This window comes from Lissotriton helveticus, chromosome 1_1 (assembly GCF_964261635.1).
Source record: "Lissotriton helveticus chromosome 1_1, aLisHel1.1, whole genome shotgun sequence".
In the NCBI taxonomy this organism is placed as follows: Eukaryota; Metazoa; Chordata; class Amphibia; order Caudata; family Salamandridae; genus Lissotriton; species Lissotriton helveticus.
In genome coordinates, this window is record NC_136057.1 from 1,433,517,617 (window position 1) to 1,433,536,595 (window position 18,979).

Consider the following 18,979-nt stretch of genomic DNA (forward strand, 5'->3'; position numbering starts at 1 on the left):
GCGTAGGGGTAAAAATTACTATTCCCACTCCAGTGAGTGCAACAGTAGGGAAAGTGCTGGATAGCGTAGGGGTAAAAATTACTATTCCCACTCCAGAGAGTACAACAGTAGGGAAAGTGCTGGATATCGTAGGGGTAAAAATTACTATTCCCACTCCAGTGACTGCAACAGTAGGGAAAGCGCTGGATAGCGTAGGAGTAAAATTACTATTCCCACTCCAGTAGGTGCAACAGTAGGGAAAGCGCAGGATCCCAAAGCAATAAAAAATAATAATTATCAACATTTTTATTAAATTTAATTTCCAATTTTAACATAATTAATATATAAATATAAATATATTAATATTACCAAAGATAATAAAAAATAATTAATTACACAATATTTAGCAGTATAATATTTACAACACACACCAGAAATTAATTACACAATTGCATTTAATATTTACTAATTAATTAGTGAAAATTAATGTCTTAATATTTATTAATTAATAAATAAAAAATTTATTACTTACCACCTTGCACACCATTTACACATTAAACACCACAACACACACCTAAAATTAATTACACAATTACAATTAATAAATACTAAATAAATAATGGTAATTAATTTAAAAATATTTAATAATGAATCAATAAAAAATAATTACTCACCACCCTTCACACCATGTACACATACAAATACCACAACACATACCTAAAATTAATTAAACAATTAACATATTAATTATTAATTGACTAATTAAAATAATTATGACTAATTAATAAATTAACACATTAATTATTCAATTAATTTTATATAATTAAATTACTTCCCACCCTATTCCCCTATAAAACCACAACCCGCTATGTAACTAATATCGCAAAATTAAACTTAAAATAAATTAATAACCACAAAAATTCTAAAACATAATAAAATGACAAACAATTCCTAATAAAAACACAACAATACATAACATTATTAATAAATTGATATTTTTGTAAACGATATTTTTTTAAACGATATTTATTACAACTATATTTTTGTCATCGATATTACTTACCTGTCAGTCGATATTCTTGTCATCTAAATGTTTGTTGCTGATATTTCTTCCAGACGATATTTCTGCGGCGATATTAATGTCCCTCGATATTTCTCCGTCGATATTCCTGCTCTGCACCCCCATACCACCATGAGTGGTGTTGGCCCTTGACTTCCCTGGGAAGCCTCCCATCGTCACAGCTGACGTCTGGGCATCACCACCGGTCCAATTGGACATGTGCCCAGGTGAATCCCCATTGCTCGCAACTCGTGTCTTCCTGGATACTCGCCGCTCCCTTCTTCCTGTGTGGTGTCCCGATGGCATCAGTTGGCATGGCAATCTCCAAGGCGATGAGGCGAAGTCAGATTGTGGTAAGGTTGGCCCTGCCGCCTTTTGACCTTCTTGGTCGCCTCGCCCTTCTCCATGTTATTGGGCAGTTAGTACTTTCAAACTACATATCCAATCTTTGTGCATCTTTTCACAGGCTTTTGCCCTTTCCGTTTCCGGTGGTCCTGACGCCATTAGGGGTTCCTTGCAGGCCCTTATCTGGTCTGGCTTTGCCTCCCCTGGCCCGCGTCACTTTTCGGGGCTTGAGGTTCGTTACTTTAAGGTGTGAGGAACTCTATGGAATCTCACAGAGTGTTTATGTTAGTAGAATTCCGTGATGTAGAACACTGCAAGTTCCGACCACCGCTAGTGTAAATTTGATCATTTTCGACTTGGCTAGAGCTTCTCAAACATCTCAGAAGAAAATGCCGTTAGGGATTGCCTGACGAAGCCAGGTCAAACCAATTCAAAACATATTCAGTTAACTTAGTAAAATTCAAAATGGAGGCAAAGGGGTTAGTATGCTGTCAAACTTGGTTCCTGAAGAAAACGTAGGTAATGTTAATGAATGTTTGAAAAAACCTGGTGTGAACTTTGAAGTTTCTCTATAAATGTAAGAACTGAAAAATAAAGGTTAATTACATGCAGTTTAAGCTGAAGAGATCAGAAGCAATTAGAGCATATTTCTAAATGTATCTACAACCAGAAGCACTGCTCACATCATATTTATTAAAGTTTGTCCCACCATATTCATGAATCTTTTTCCCAGCTGTGCTCCTTGGCAGGTCCAGGATTTCTGTCAAGACCTAGATCAATAATGGTTGTTCTCCTTTTTTTACAGTGTTCAAGGCCAGTCTCATCAGATCTGAGAAGTCAGAGAGCTATGACAACTTTATGATGAAAATTACAAAAGTCATAAAAGCAGGTAATTAAATCACGCTTCACTCAAAAAGGGAAAGCAAGTGGCTTAATGGTTGTACCCCCGAAACTGATAAGCACTCACTTTGGTGATTTGCCTCTCTGTTTTTTTTATTTTTTATTTAACAGTATTATCGTTCTGTTACCTTGCTGCACAACATTTAATTACAAACAGCGTTCGCCGTAAAGCACCTGCCATTTCTTCTGTTTTAGTGCTTGTGAAAGATTATCGGAGGTTGAAACTAAAGACTTGGGGGCATATTATCAAGAACGGCGTTAAAAAGTATCACCGGTTTAGCGGCAGAAAACTGCTGCTAAAGCGTCGATATTGTGCTTGATAATATGCCTTGAGAATTCCAATAGAAACAGTTTTCTGCCGCTAAACCGGCGATAACTTTAACGTCGTTCTTGATAATGTGCCCCTTCCATCCTAGTACAATACCGTGATAATGTCTGCATTTGCCTCATGCTCACTCAGATAGGTGATGTGACTCTGATAAAGAGAAAAATTACTCATCTGCAATTTTGTGTTGAAACGGAGTTCAGGCAAGTGACTGTCTGTAAAGCACATGTTTATTCTTCCTTTTGACAGAAAATAATGCAAGAAATGTGATTACATATGCAACAACCTCATTAGACAGCAATTGTACACTGCCGCCTCATTGCTATAGGCTGCTGCAGAGTTACACATTGTGTTGTGGTATCAATTAAAGAATGTTAATTCCACAGCTATCCGAAGAAAGGACCTTAATCATTAGCCCCTTTCTACTATGGCTTTACAGGGACGTGGACACGTTGTTTTGAAATTTAATGATGGAGAACTGGGATTTCAAATATACAACTCTTCATTCTCCACCATGTGCAATACCTTTGGTACAAAACTTGCCTGGTCTCACTTCCCAATGAGCTACCACTTCTGGGAGACCAGGGTAGTTCCTCTGTACTGTTTTTGCTGGATTTATCCACAGAATTTCAGTTGTCTCCCATCTGTCTGTTGTTTTGCATACAGCAGAGTGGAGTTGGTGGTTAAACTGTGGTTTGAAGCACATCATATTTGTCTAATGGGACTTAAACTGTGCAGCTTGTTCCTGTTCCATCTAATTGTAAACTTGTCTGTCAGGGTGTTCTGTAGGGCTCATCTCTCAGACCTACACTTTTTAACTTATATCTTCACCCTCTGGCTATGCTTATTTATTCCTTTGTCCTGACATTTTTGAGAAATGCTGATAAGAAGCAGGTCTTCATATCCTTCAAAGACCCGTAACCTGATACTCCTTCTTTTAATGATTGCATGTTGGTGGTCATAGATTGCTTGAGTGCTAACTCTCTTACACTAAATACAAATAAAACAGTTGTCCTAGTGATTTCTGGATAAAGTTTCCTTCTGTACTGCTGATGGGCTTCTGGCCCTCCCAATTGAGCACACCTGCTGCCAAAGCATCCTGAGTTGGCAATCTTGGTTTCTTGCATCCATTTTGAATCATCTGCAGCATATTCAAAATGAATCCACTTGCCTTGGTCTGCAGAGGTCTTGCAGTTTTCATCATGCTCATTGTTGAGAGCACTGTACTTGCTAGTGCTTTCTTAAATGAGCATCTTCAAAGCCAGGTATATTGTTTTTAGAGCTTATCCTTCTTTTGGTCGCATCTACTTGCAGAAACAAATCCATCACTTGGATAGTGCTAGAAAGTTAAGATCTTCGGAAGCACATCTACTGCCCATCCCAAGAGTGTATAGGTCCTACATAAGTGGCAGATTTTTCATGGTTATTGTGGCCAGGACCTGGAATTTTCTTCAGCACCACTTACAATGCATCAGCAACCTGTGGCCTTTCTGGAAAGCATTAACATCTCAGCTATTTTCCAACTAGTTGCTTGACTGTTGTTCCTATTATTCTTAGTATTAGCTCCAGGACACCTTTTTTGTAATGGTGTGCTCCTCATTATAGGCTGCTAAGCTATGGAATAGTCTGCCTGAAACTATCCGTGGCATACAGGACCTTTTAGCCTTCAGAAAGGCCGTCAAAACTCATCTTTTTCAATAATTCTCTGCGTTTCCAACTCTCTGCATTTTGTTTGCTCGCAGCGCCGGGACGCCCCTTGGTTGGGGCAGCCGCGCGCTTTACAAGTCACTATAACATAACATAACATAACATAACATGTAGTCGGCATTAATATTTAGACACATAGAATAGAAAAGGCATCTCCTGATCAAATATTCTCAAAGGGAAAACTATGCAAAAAATGTAATCTACTGGTTTACCCGTTGTCTATGAACCTGACCTTCCAGAATGCCTATGCAGTATCATCATCCATTCAAATGGAGATGACAAAGGTGTGGACAGTCTTTATGTGGCTGCTTCACAATTTTTGTTGCTAAAGCATTTCTCATGAATCCAGCAATAGCTGCCTTACTTATCGTGAAATGGGCACTAATCCAATCTGAAAGTGGTTTGATGCCTTTTGGTTATGTTGTAATACAGCACTATATACATCTGGTTGCAAAGAGGCAACATGGCTTATGCAGACTGCTTCTGTGTAGTACAAAGTTAATTGTTCATGTCTTTTGAGAAAATATCTGCCAGCTGGAGTTGAAGATTTAGGCAAGAAGGAACTCCTTTTGATACTAATTTAACTTTCGGCCCTCGAGAGAGCCAATCCTCGTATACCAATATTCGATAGGTTCCCATTAATGGCCCCTAATTGGGTTATCTATGGGGATTTCAATGCCCAGCTATGTGTGAGAGCCTATTCATCAAATGATCCATCCAGCAGGCAAGCATCATTAACTACCTCTGTTTGCCACAACAACAGAGGCATTGAACTTGGGAAATATGTCTCAGAATTTGATCTGGTAAATGTTCATGAAACATTGGATCTGACACATCCTTTTATTCCCATTTATTTTGTCAAGAGTGTGCTCTTCAAAAGTTGATCATATATTTTTATTTGACATTTTAGACATGAACTATGGAGCTCATAGCCCTCTGATAGCAGTTTTGGTTTCTTCATCTCTTAAGAAACACAGCTCCCTAAGTCATCTCATAGTTTGAGGCCTACACATGACAACTTAGATCTTGTCTGGAAACTACTGAACCTTAATGACTCTGTGATTTCTCTGATCCAGGTTAACCACAGCCTTTTGACACTTTCCTTTCAGACCAGAAGGGAAACTTGGACATTCTGGTTGCCTTTGTTGTAATGTGTGTTGTTGGTAGAAGTCTCTTAATGAAACCGTAGAAATCACCTTTCCTTGAGATGATTCAATACAGCTTACTGCATTGCTAATAGACATTTGAGAAGTTCTTTGGATGAGAAACCAACAGCTTAGTACCTTTCAGTTTTGTCCACTACACACTTGCTGTATGCACTAGGCACAAAGAAATTAATGAACTTTGCCAACAACTGATTATATCCACCAAATGTAAAAACTCAAAAGTATTTTGGGATACTGTCAATTTAATTAAAAAAGTCAAAATCCTGTGACCAGTATCAACTCCCACATACCCACAATGTTATTGACCCATTTCTTAAACCGACTCCTCTGTCAAAGTTTTAGGCAGAGTCATCTTTATTCAAATTAAGCTTTAGGCATAGGAGAAGGGTATTTTGAATACTTACCAGTACAGGTTCAGAGAGGGCCTAGGTACAATTTAGCAGTTTCTGAATCTCCATCTAATTATTAGGAAATGCACCATTGTCAGACACAGCCCATTGTACTCCCCCTTCATGGATCTCTTTTATGCATTCAATCGTATCAATAGATTGAAACAATTGCCTCTATTTTTGAAGATGGGACTGGACCCGGCTTTTGTTCCACTTTCTTGCAACCCTGCTTAGTGATCTAAAAGCTAGGGTCAGTTTTGGGCCATGGGGGTTCAATAAGGTTGCATTTTGATCCCTTTACTGTTCATCTTATTGATTAATAATTTGAAGATTGCTCTACCTGTGCCATGGTGCCCTGTCATGATGCACCTGCCATTATCTCTATAGTCATCCACACACTATTGTATGCAGATGAGGCAGTCTTACTGGCTGTGCCCCGAAAAGTTTAGGCTTAATTGTGAACGTATTCAACACTTTTATGTCCAATCTTGACCTTGATGTTAACTACATTAAATCACAGGCAATTGCTTGTGGGGGCAAAAAAACTCAATTTGCGTGCCATCTCTACCAGTGATAATACGTTAACTAGGGTTAAAAGGTTCCCTTATTTTGGCATTACTTGTTATGCTAGCGAAAATAGGAGCATTACCATTTCCATAAGGAGGCAAAAGTTAACTCAGTAAGTTTAATTTGATTCTTTCTTTAGGCGTTACCTGATAAAGCCCTTTCTGAATATCTGCATTACCCAATGTCTCTGCATTACCACATATAATGTTGGGATATGGGGCTAAACTAAGGCTATATCATTACAACTGGGGAAAACCACTTTTGCAGAGAATTACTTTTCACCCCCTCCCCGAGCAACTCTAATACGTGCAGTGTTGGCCTACATTTATTATAGCTTGAGGATTTAATCAAGCTGCCCCCTCTAATGTTATGAATCTCGATTTGGACCAATGAGCATGCCACTCGCAATCAATGTCAGTAATGACTGTTTGCAATGTAGATACTGCCATAACATACCAATGGTTGTCCTACATCAAGCAGTCTTGTATAGATATAGAGAGAAAGGATTTTTTTGAAAATCCAACCTCCATACCCAAGGAGGCCATACTCTGGGTCAAGAAAACATTTTTTGGCATGGGGCGGAAAAAGCAGGAGCATGTTGAACAAACAAAGTTTTGGACTAGAACAATACACCATCTGTTGGGGTTCCATCTGGGCAGTATGCTAGTGATAGCATTGATACTTGTCCATGTGATGATGTTTCAAAACAAACATCACTGCACTTTTATTTTTTTGTAAATTCTATCTATTGTATATTAGAAGTTTTTTATTTTAGAACAATGACACTGTAGAAGGTGTGGTCTGTACTGCTGTAGGATTGTTCCTCAGTTGCCCTGTGTGATTCTGTAATTCCATGTGCGATTAATTTATGGAACTAAGGGCCATATGTATCAAGGTACCAATTAGCAATTCTGTAATAGCGATTTTTAAGAAATTGCTATTTAAGAATCGCTAATTGGTATGTATCAAGAAAATTGCAATTTTTTTGCGATTTCTTGATATTCTTTAATTGCGAATTCGCAAATTGCGAATTCGCAATTAAGGGATACTTTCCCATTCATTTCTATGGGCCAGGAGGCCCATAGTTATGTTATGTTATGTTATTGTTTTTTGTTGTGCGCACAGCTACTCCAGCTAAGGAGCGTCCTGGCGCATTTGACAAGGAGGAACATAAGAAGGAACATAACACAACAGGAAGAAGCGAAACACTAGAAGGGACCACTCTAGTTTGAAAGGCACATCAAACAAGCTGAAGACTAAAAGGGGCAACTAGAACAAAAAAGTTTTCAAGGCTTTCCGAAAAGCCATAAGATCCTCCAGCAGGCGAACTTCCACCGGAAGAGAGTTCCAAGCTGATGCCGCTTTTACACTAAAAGAGCGTCCCCCCATACGGCAGAGCCTGCATCTAGGGACTACAGCCAAGGCCTGGCCTTGGGAGCGAAGGGTGCGAGTGGGGACATAGAAAGAAAGGAAGCAAGACATAATTTCAGGGCCTATGCCTCTCAAAATCTTAAAGGTCAAACAAAGGACCTTGAAGAGAATACGCTTCCTCACTGGGAGCCAGTGTAAGGAGCGAAGGACACTCGCCACCGAGCAAAGCCTGATTAGCCCCAGCCAGAAGAGAGCTAGCGTAATCCAGGCGAGAGATGACAGTGGCCTGGATTACTAGCTGTCTGGTCGGGGCGTCGAAGTATTTGAGGACCGGTCTTAAGCCTCTCAACAGACCAAAACAGCAGGCAGCTGTTTTTTTAGTATGTCCTACGAAGGTAAGACCAGCGTCCAGCCAGACTCCCAGGTTTTTCAACTCCGACACCGGAGTCGGGGTTGGTCCCAGCTCTGGTGGCCACCATTGGTCACCCCACAGTTCCACTCCCCTTCCGACAATCATAACCTCGGTCTTAGTAGCATTCAGCTGGAGACAGTTCCCTGTCAACCAGCTAGCCACCGCCTTCAGTCCATCCTGAAACCTGGGGGCATCTAATTCTGCATCCCCGCTGAGAGTAACCGCCAGCTGTGTGTCGTCGGCATATGAGACCAAAGTTAGGCCCCACTGCCTAGCGACATCAGCCAGCGGTCTCACGTATAGATTAAACAACGTGGGACTGAGCGAGGATCCCTGCGGAACCCCCATGGCCAGTGGCTGGAAATTGGACTTGAAGGGAGGAATGGCAACACAGAAGGAACGATTGCCGAGGAAGGAGCGGAACCACTGCAGGGCCTGGCCGCCGACACCAATCTCCTCGAGCCGATGCAGGAGGATACTGTGAGAGACCGTATCAAAGGCGGCGCTGAGATCTAACAATATCAGCGCCGCCGTCTGACCAGCATCCAACACCGCACGGAGATGTTCCACCATCACAAGAAGAGCGGTCTCCGTGCTGTGCCCAGCACGGAAGCCGTTTTGTGTGGGATCAAGGACATTGGTCCGGGCGAGATATTCTGATAGGGCCAGGTTGACATGGGCCTCTGTTATCTTCGCCGGCCAGGGCAGCAGCGAGATGGGACGGTAGCTTTCGGGCTTAGACGGGTCCAAGGAAGGCTTCTTGATGATAGGGGACACCACCGCCTGCTTCCACTTGGTTGGAACCACCCCCGACTCCAAGGAGAGGTTGACTAGGGAACACACAACAGAGCGTCCCATAAAGGCCTGATCTCTAAAAAGAGCCGGTCTTACTGGATCAGATGGAGAGCCAGATTTAACTCGCAAAGCGAGTTTGTCAAACCCCTCCGGAGAAAGAGGGGGAAAAGAGAGCAGGGTGGTATGATGTAGCGTCCCATTAGAACTTCCCAGATCGATCCCTGTGCTGGGGAATGCCCGATAAATTGCTTGGACTTTTCCCAGAAAGTACGAAGCAAGGGATTCACAGTGGGAGATGGAACTCACAGCCACAGAGGAAGTCCGCTTCGCCACAAGATCCTTCACGGCCTTAAAGATGGTCTTCGACGGGTTTGAGCTATTGCGAATTTCTGCGACATAATATGCCGCTCGGGCTCGGCAAATAGCCCGGTGTTAAGTCTTGACGGTAATAGCATTCGCGGCTTTTAAATCAGCCCCATATGTCTTCCGCCATGCTCTTTCCGCCCGTCTACAGGCTGCTTTCAAGGCACGTAAGGTGCTATCGTACCAGGGACTCGACTCTCTAGTACTGATTTTATGGTAATCCAGGAGCAAAAGAGGTCATAGCCCCTTCCGCGCCTTTCAGTGGGCCCAGCGGGTCTTCCGCTAGAAGGCGATGAAAGTCTTCTAGCCTGAGTTTGTTCCAGAGCCTCCTAGGTACCCGTCTCACCGAGGGGATGGAGGGGGCCATAGGGATAGGACACTGAATAGTCACCAGGAAATGGTCGGTCCATGCTAACGAAGAAATAGATGTAATTTTGGTCTCCGGCAGATTGGTGAAGAAGAAGCCCCCCTATATGGGTAGGCTGAGAAACCAGCTGGATAAGCTGACAGGCCTCTAAGTCAGCGGAAATGCTGCGTACCGTCAAGTTGGAAGGGGTGTCAAAATGTAGGTTCAGATCACCCAAGATGGAATAGTTGGCACAACCTGTAACCAGTGTGCCAAGGGCATCGGGGAAAGAATTTCTGAACACCACATCGCTACCCGGCGGACGATACACCACCATCCCGGAGAGCGTAAACTCAGGGCTGACAGAGATCTTATAAGAGGCACTTTCACACCCGGCAATGTTAAGGCCACTCCACACGCAGGTAAAACAAGACCTAACTATAAGAGCTATGCCACCGCCTCTGGAGGATCTATTCAGAGTGAACATAGAATAGTCAGGGGGGCATACAAGGTTGGAGATAGCTACATCCGCATCCTGGAGCCAAGTTTCAGTAATGGCCAAAACATCCGGGGCTTCATCCTCGATTAGATCGTAGATGTTCTGATGGTGTTTCAATGCCGATCTAACATTCAGATTTAAAACCCGCAAAAAGGGCGAAGAGCCCTTACGGCGGTGGGCAACTGATGGAGCCTTCCGAAGGATAGACCCCGGTGAGTCAAGCGCCCAACCATCGCAGCGGCACCGATATGGGCCACAGAGCGGATGAACAGGTGGGAGATTACACCTCTGACTAACCTGGCCGATGGAGTATAAGCTCTCTCTAGAGTAGATCAGCATGACGACACACAGGAGGATAAAAGGCCTGCCAGAGCCCAGCCCCGCAGCGTCCCGCACGGCCTTAGCGCGGACGGGCGCAGACGGGCAGGACTCTGGCACGACTCCGGCTAAGCGAGGGCGCTCCCGCTGCGTCCCACCTATGCTACAGCGCACTAGAGCGCTCGCTAAAAGATGGCGCCCAAACTCCTACCCCACTCCAAGATGTCTGCTACAGAATGAGGCCACCCCGAGAACCGGGAACCGGACCCGCTCGAGCAGCGGTGGATGCCAATTAGAGTGCAAGGTAAGGGGCAATTTTAAAAACCCAATGCAGTCAGCATAAAACAAATACAAAATAGGCAAAATAAGATTTTAAAACGCTATTGAGCGAGAAAAGCGCTAAGCGCTAAGTAGCCACGACATAGGAAGGAATGGGAATGTATTCTCTATTTGCAATACGCAATTTGCTAATCGCAAATTGAGAATAATTTCAAGGGGGCAGGGGTGTCCAAAGGACAGCCTGTTGCACCCCTGAAATAAGCATGGGTGCACATGTGGTGCACATATATGCCCTAAGGGCATGTATGTGCGTCACATGGCACTTTGAAAAATGCAAAAATGGGCATTTTTCAAGAAATTCGCAAATTACCTCCAACTTGAAGTTGGTGGTAATTTGCGATTCCTTAGGGACAATTAGCAATTTTTTTTAGCTTCATACATTGCATTTAAGGAATCGCAAAATTTGTGATTCCTTAAATGCAAATGCAAAATAAGGAATTGCAAAATTTGCGATTCCTTAAATGCAATTGCAAAATAAGGAATCCCATTTAGCAAATTTGCATTCGCAAAGGCCGAAATTCTGCAAATTTCAGCCTTTGCGAATGCGAATTTATATGATACATATGGCCCAAAGTGCTTTTTACTCAATTTACTTTTTGTATTTTATCGTATTATTGTCATACTTTTATGATTATTACGTTAATAATTTAATAAAGTGCTTTTGATTGATTGATTTACCAAATCAAAGGTGTAAAGGAGATTGGGAACACTTTGAACCTGCGAGAAAGACTTTTTCCAGGTGTCTACACCTGTCAGAACAGCCTGCATCAGAGTTAGCTAATTATTGTTTTTTATTTGATGAAAGAAAATACTTCTTTCTTATGTAGAGGGAGCACATGTTGCCACTTTGGTTATAGTAAAGATGGTGTTTCCATAGGAAATGCATTTTTTGGTTTGATAATAACTTGGACACCGTTTGACAAATCTTTACAAAACCTTTTTTTTAAAGTGCTCTTTTACCATAAATTCTTTAGGGAACATTTAGGGGGGGGGGGCTTCTCGAAGCCAAAAATTCCGATGCATTTTCCATAGACTTTTTATAAAAGGGCTATAATTAAAACAGCTCAATGGAATTGCTCCAAATTGGCAGAAAGCTTGATCTTGATCAAGAAAGTGTGCTTTTTGTGATTTGGTGTAACTCCGTTCAGTAATTTTTGAGAAATTAAGCTTTAAAAGTATTTGTATATCTTGACAGTTGTGTTCGTGAGAGTCCTGCAGATGCACAGATTCAATAATGCAGCCACCTGATTGGCTGAGGGTGTTTTTTCCCATTAGGCTGTAACATAAAGAGAAATGCGCGGTTGCCATTTCAGGACACGGGCCGTGTCCTGAATATTATAAAAAAATACGTATAAGGGGGAAGGGTAGGGGTACTCTTACCTCCTGGACCATGTTGGGGGTCCCAGATATAAAAAAAACACTCATTTTCTTTTTGTGATCCGCTGGTGTCCCATGGGAGCCAGTGAGGCCCTCTGGACTTCTACAATAGTCCGGCAGGTGTTTCTCTTGCAGGCTCATTGAGGGATTAGAACAATATATTATACAAATGATGTGCTTGGTGTAAGGTAGGACAGGCTGTACAGGTAACCCCATGTCATGCAGAAGTCTGTGTGTGCTGGCGGGGAGTTGGCTGCCGGGGGGGTTGGCTGCGAACCCAACGGACAGCCCCATGACAAGCACAGCTAAAGTCCATGCTTGGCAGGGGTTTGGCTGTAAGAGGGGCTGACTGCGGCCAGGGCCTGCAGCCAACCCAATGCAGCACACATCCTTTGCCTGAGTGCAGCAGGGGTTTGGCTTCCTGTAGTAGTTTGACCATCCATGGTTGGCTTCCCTCTTACCCAAGACTTAAAGTTGTAATTTGTGCCTGCCCAAAATTAGTATAACTTGTGCACATCCGTACACACCGTTTTCAACGTAGTATCCAATTGTCCAAGTGGGTCAGCAGTCCTTGAAGTAGAATTATTAGTATTAGATGGAGTATTGTGTTGAATTTGTGCATTATTATTGATTGAGCATTTCTAAGTATGTTAGAAATTGAGGCAATGCAAAGTCATTTTTGAAAACATAAACACATTTTCATAGCATTGAATAGCCTGATTTAAATACTTGAAGAAGTGCTAAATATTAAAAATCTTTCTTTCCTCCTGTGTCATAACTTACGTTACAATGATTAATAGGAGTAGGTTTACTATGATATATTAAACAACCATTGGTACCTTCTACTCAAAAAGTTACCAGTGTTGATATCTATGTCTTTGAAGAAAACATAAAGCTCTATTGCTTTCTAACAGTCAGCATAGTCTTTACGGTTGCTGCTGGAATATATTAGTGTTGGACTGTGTTTATAGCTAACTTTGTGTTATAAACCAATCGCATAATGCTTTACTACTTCATTTTATTTCTTATCAAGTTTTCTGTTTGTTTGCACTGTCATATGGCCACATATGTGTGTCAAATGCCTTTCTAATACTTGTTGAATATCACTGATGCAGACTAGTTTCTTTTCTTACCTCAATGTTGTTTTTAGTAGCATTGGGCCACATTAGTAGCTCAAATTGAATTTAAGCCAATAACTGTCCTCCTTTCAAAATTAAGGTATTGGTATGATGTGGTTTTCTATATTGCCAATCATCTAACTCTTTATATATTTGTTTGTCTTCATCTTTGTTCCTTATTCTAGTGTGCCAGTGTATGGGCAAGATGGTTAGGGTTTGTTTTGCTGGGCACAGTTTCAATTTGTGGGCCAGACAATATGTTGTCCTGTTGGGTTTGAAAATTATTTAGGGTTGATAGGAATCGAACTAACATGGATTGGTGAACGAGGTTTCAAATGGATCCACTAACTCCCTCTATTTACTTCTGTTAGTAAATGTGACCATCCTGACTTTATGTTTATCCACTGTGGTCGCAATGATACAGGACCTTTAACTGGAGTTAGATTGTACATTGAGATAAAGGAGACATTTTCCATCTTAATGCCCATGTTTCCAAACACACATTTTGAGTTCTCAAAAGTGGAAGTGCTCCACTGAAAATGCTACTAAGTTTGAAAAGACTCAAAGGCATGTGAACAAGACAGTGTCAGCATTCTTTTGAGATCATAAAATGTTTTCAGTTTATCTTCTAAATATAAAGTATGGCAATGCAGCACTGTATCATCCTAATGGTGTACATTGTTCATCCCATGGAATCCATATTTTCATTTCAAACCTAAAAACTTGGCTTGACCAACATATATAAATATATGTTTGAGGCTTATGAGCTGCAGATCTCACAATTAGCATTAGATCACCATCTGGTGTTGGGTTCAGATGCTTGCACATTGTTGTTGTCTTGGAAGAAGTCTTTGTAGTACTGAGATAGGTGACTCCTCCCTTGGACGATAGTGCGCATGGGCATCGACTCCATCCTTAGATTGTTTTTTCCGCCATTGGGTTTGGATCCAACATTTGTGCTCCGGTTAAAAAACCAATTTGACGAGAGAAAAACTTCCATAAACTTTTCAAATTGGCTCAAACATCTTCAGCTTCGACCAACTTTCTTCGGTTCCATTCCGGTCATCGACTTGGGCCATTAGGCCTACAGCTCATGGAAAGAAAGCCCCTCGAACTATATATACACTCAGATAATTTTCATATGATCACTCTCCAACAAGTGTTCCTGCTACTGCAACAAGGTGACTTCCTTGCCACACTAGATCTCAAGGACACCTACTTCCACATTCCCATACATCCTTCTCACAGGAAGTATCTAAGGTTTGCAGTGGACGGACAACACTACCAATTCAAAGACCTTCCATTCGGAGTCACCACTGCACCCAGAGTGTTCACAATGTGCCTTGCAGTAGTAGCGGCACATCTCCGAAGACATGTCTTCCCATATCTAGGCGACTGGCTAATAAAAGCCAAGTCACTCAATCAGTGTGTTCAACCATTCAAACATTACACAACTTGGGGTTCACAATCAACTATACCAAGTTGCATCTCCTGCCCTCTCATATACACCAATATCTGGGGGCCACAATAAACACCTCCACCGCTCTAGCGTATCCCAGTCCAGCCAGGATAGCAAGCATACACGTCCTCATCACAAAATTTCAAGTCCAACACTCTCTCCCAGCCAGAGTGTTCATGCAGCTCATAGGCATGATGGCATCTTGCATTTTTATTGTACCATATGCAAGACTTCAAATACATCCATTACAGGAATATCTAGCACATCAGTAGAATCAGACTCAAGGACAACTTACAGATCTGGTGTTGGTGGACAGCTGCACACATCACTCTCTGCAGTGGTGGAATACCAAAAACTTGTCCAAAGGGTGGCCGTTCCTCAAACCAGTTCCTCAGATAGTACTCACAACAGGCGCATCACTCACAGGATGGGGAGCCCATATCCTTGGACATATAACTCAGGGCAAATGGACCAATCAACAAAGAGTGCTCCACATCAATCACCTGACGCTACTAGCAATATTCCTAGCACTAAAATCTTTCCAAGTACATGTACAAAACAAAGCTGTCTTGATCCGGACGGACAATATGAGAGCCATGTACTACATACAAACACAAGGAGGCACACATTCTCTGCAGCTGTCCCAGCTTCCACAGAACATTTGGAGATGGGACATCCCACAATATATATATATATATACTTGCCGAACATCTTCCAGGAGTGCACAATCAGATTTCGGATCTGTTAAGTCGACACACACAACAGACCACAAATAGGAACTACATCCACAAGTCCTTCTACCATTTTTCCAAATGTGGGGCCAACCAGACATAGATCTGTTCGCCACACACAACAATGCAAATTGCCTAACCTTCGCCACCAGGTTTCCACACCCATTTTCCAAGGGCAATGCGATATGGATGAACTGGTCAGGCAGATTTGCGTATGCTTTTCCGCCATTCCTACTAATTCCACTAGTGATACGCAAGCTCCGACAACAGTCTTTCACACTAATCTTTGTAGTTCCCACATGGGCATGCCAACCGTGGTTCACAACACTGCTGGAACTCTCACTAGTTCCACATCAGAAACTGCACCTGTCCCCATCCCTGCTAACACAGAACCATGGAGAGATCAGACATCCAGCTCCAGGTCAGCTGAATCTGGTGATCTGGCTCCTGAAGTTCTAGAGTTCCGGTGTCTTAACCTACCACTGACTGCATGAACATCATTAAAGAAGCCAGACGACATACTACTAGAGCTTTCTATGCTGCAAAATGTAAAAGATTTGCCATCTACTGCACCAATGACCATATTGATCCACTGGATGCCTCCATCCAGAATATCATTTGCTACGTACTGCACTTGCAAATATGTAATTCAGCATATACAGTTTTACATTTACATCTAGCAGCACTTGCTGCTTACTTACAAAACAGACAACACATGTCACTATTTAGAGTCCCTGCAATTAAAGCCTTTATGGAGTGCCTAAAAATAATCATTCCTCTTAGGTTACCACCCTCCTCAGTGTGGAACCTAAATATTGTTCTTACCAGCCTCAAGGGTCCCCCCATTTGAAACTTTACACAAATGTGAACTACAGTTCCTCACATGGAAAGTAGTTTTCCTTGTTGCCATTACCTCTCTTAGAAGAGTAAGTGAGATCCAGGCTTTGACCATACAGGAGTCATTCTTACAATTACATCGTAACAAGGTAGTTCTCAGAACAAACCCAAAATTCCTTCCTAAAGTCATCTCTCCATTTCATCTTAACCAATCAGTGGAGCTACCAGTATTTTTTCAAAACCCCGACTCCGGAGCAGAAAGAGCTCTACACACCCTAGATGTCAAAAGAGCACTGCTTTATTACATTGACAGAACAAAACCCTTTCACAAAACATAACAATTGTTCGTAGCCTTCTCCCCACCGCATAAGGGTAATCCCATCTCTAAAGCTGGAATTGCAAGGTGGATAGGTAAATGTATCCAAATATGTTACCAAAAAGCTAAACGCATCTTAACAATTCCCCCTACAGCGCACTCTACACGCAAACTAGGGGCCTCTATGGCGGTCTTAGGAAACATTCCCCTAGAAGACATCTGTAAGGCAGCAACATGGTCTACAACTCACACCTTCACTAAACACTACTGTGTTGACATGCAAGCCAAGCAGCAAGCTTCTGTGGGCCAAGCTGTTCTTAAAACTCTCTTTCAAACTACTGCAACTGATACAGGTGACCACCGCGAGGGGAGATACTGCTGTACAGTCTATGCTAAGTGTGAGATCTGCAGCTCATATGTCTCAAACGGAAAACGCTACTTACCAGTATGCATCTATTCTTGGCATGTAGAGCTGCAGATTCACACACACCTACCCACCTCCCCAGGACCTGTATTTGTTCCAGTTCTAACTTATTTAGATATACACACATGGACATCTTTTCTGTTTCTACTAACGCCATCATTTCCCATCATGGCAAAAAACAATCTAAGGATGGCGTTGATGCCCATGCGCACTATCGTCCAAGGGAGGAGTCACCTATCTCGTGACTACAAAAACTTCTTCCAAGACAACAACCATGTGCAAGCATCCAAGCCCAACACCAGATGGCGATCTAATGCTAAGTGTGAGAATCTGCATATCTGCATGCCAAGAACAGATGCATCCTGGTAAGTAGCATTTTCCATACCTAAAAGAAGGTGCTTTTAAGAGCCACCAATATCATGTCTAATTTTATTTTGTCAAGTAAAACCTTTTTTTCATTTGAATAATTACTGCATACTTTCTAAACACTTCTGAGAGAGGTCCACGGTACTCTGGAAGCATACTTAAAACTATATAAAGCAATAAAGTAACTTTTCCCTAACTATACAGTTTCCTAAATTGTCTCGTTTCTTCCTAAACATCACAAAAAAAAGTAGTAAGTTATATTTCATGTTAAAAACACAGAAGAAAGACAACATGTAGTTTAAACAAAATGGCTGCTTTTTCATTTTGCAAGGGGGTTGATTAACCAATTATATTGTGTTTCATCACCACCATGTACTGCAGTATGCCATGAAGGTACCACAGTATGTAGTGGTTCAATATTTCACTAAGATTGTGTTCCTTATTTCTAAAAAATGTCCTCAAAAAATTCAGATCAAATAACAAAAAGGACCTTTTCCACACCATAATCTATATTCCTGTCAAATTTCATGAAAATCCTTTCAGCCATTTTTCCGCTATGTCTGTTGAAAAGGTCTATGAAGAAATGCACTGGTGAAAAAACATGTTTTTGGAGCCCAGCTTTTTTCTTTTCGCCCCTTAATTAATCACCACAAAACTTGACATCATCATCCAATTTAGAAAAAGGAATATGGTTGAAATGTTTCATGGAGATTCATCAAACGGTGCCAATGTTAAAACCAATCAAAAATCCGAGGAACTCCTATTTCTCTGGATCCTGACTATGAGACTGACTACTGTCAATCAGTAGTAGATAGATAGATAGATAGATAGATAGATAGATAGATAGATAGATAGATAGATAGATAGATAGATAGATAGATAGATACTGAGAAATCCATGACACATATGCACACATAGATATATATTAATTTAAAAAAACAATCATTGGCAAAGCTAATAAGTCTCGGCAATGTGACAACCTTTGGATTTGTCATTGTCAATGTGTATCAGCATTGCATCACCAGATGGTAAGTGTTCCCAGGGCAGATGCAGCACCAGCACCAAGCTGATGCACCATTACTCCTTTCTGTAAGCACAGAATTAAACACGGTGTTGGTACCACCCCATTAGGCTTTCACAGCTCGCATGCCTGGACAAACGGCATTCCGCCGGCGCTCGTAGCAAAAGCGGCACCGCTGTGCCCACGCCGCTGTGCCTATGGAGGATGCCATGCTGCTGTGGATACAACATCACCAGAATGAGATGGAAGCATACTGCACACTGCCATGTTAGAAGCTGCACGGACAGAGTTTTAGTCAGGGGGCAGCCATATGTAAGAAGCACCACCAAAAGCAATGGGAGAACAAGAGCAAGCAATAATCATACATGCTTACATTTTAGAACAAGCAGTGAAATGTGAGGGGGTTGGGGGATGGAACAGGCGCCCTGTGAAAACAACGCCTGGCATTT

General features: G+C 42.0%; 1 protein-coding gene across 2 annotated transcripts in view; it reads left to right on the forward strand.

Moving 5' to 3' along the window:
- LOC144826880 (A.superbus venom factor 1-like) overlaps window positions 1–18,979 on the forward strand; it is a 1,649,148-nt gene that overhangs the window by 1,571,399 nt on the left and 58,770 nt on the right. For both annotated transcript variants that reach the window (XM_078685340.1, XM_078685347.1), the window contains one exon: window positions 2,190–2,273. In XM_078685340.1, the coding sequence (XP_078541466.1) occupies window positions 2,190–2,273 (84 nt within the window). The remainder of the gene's footprint in view (window positions 1–2,189; window positions 2,274–18,979) is intronic.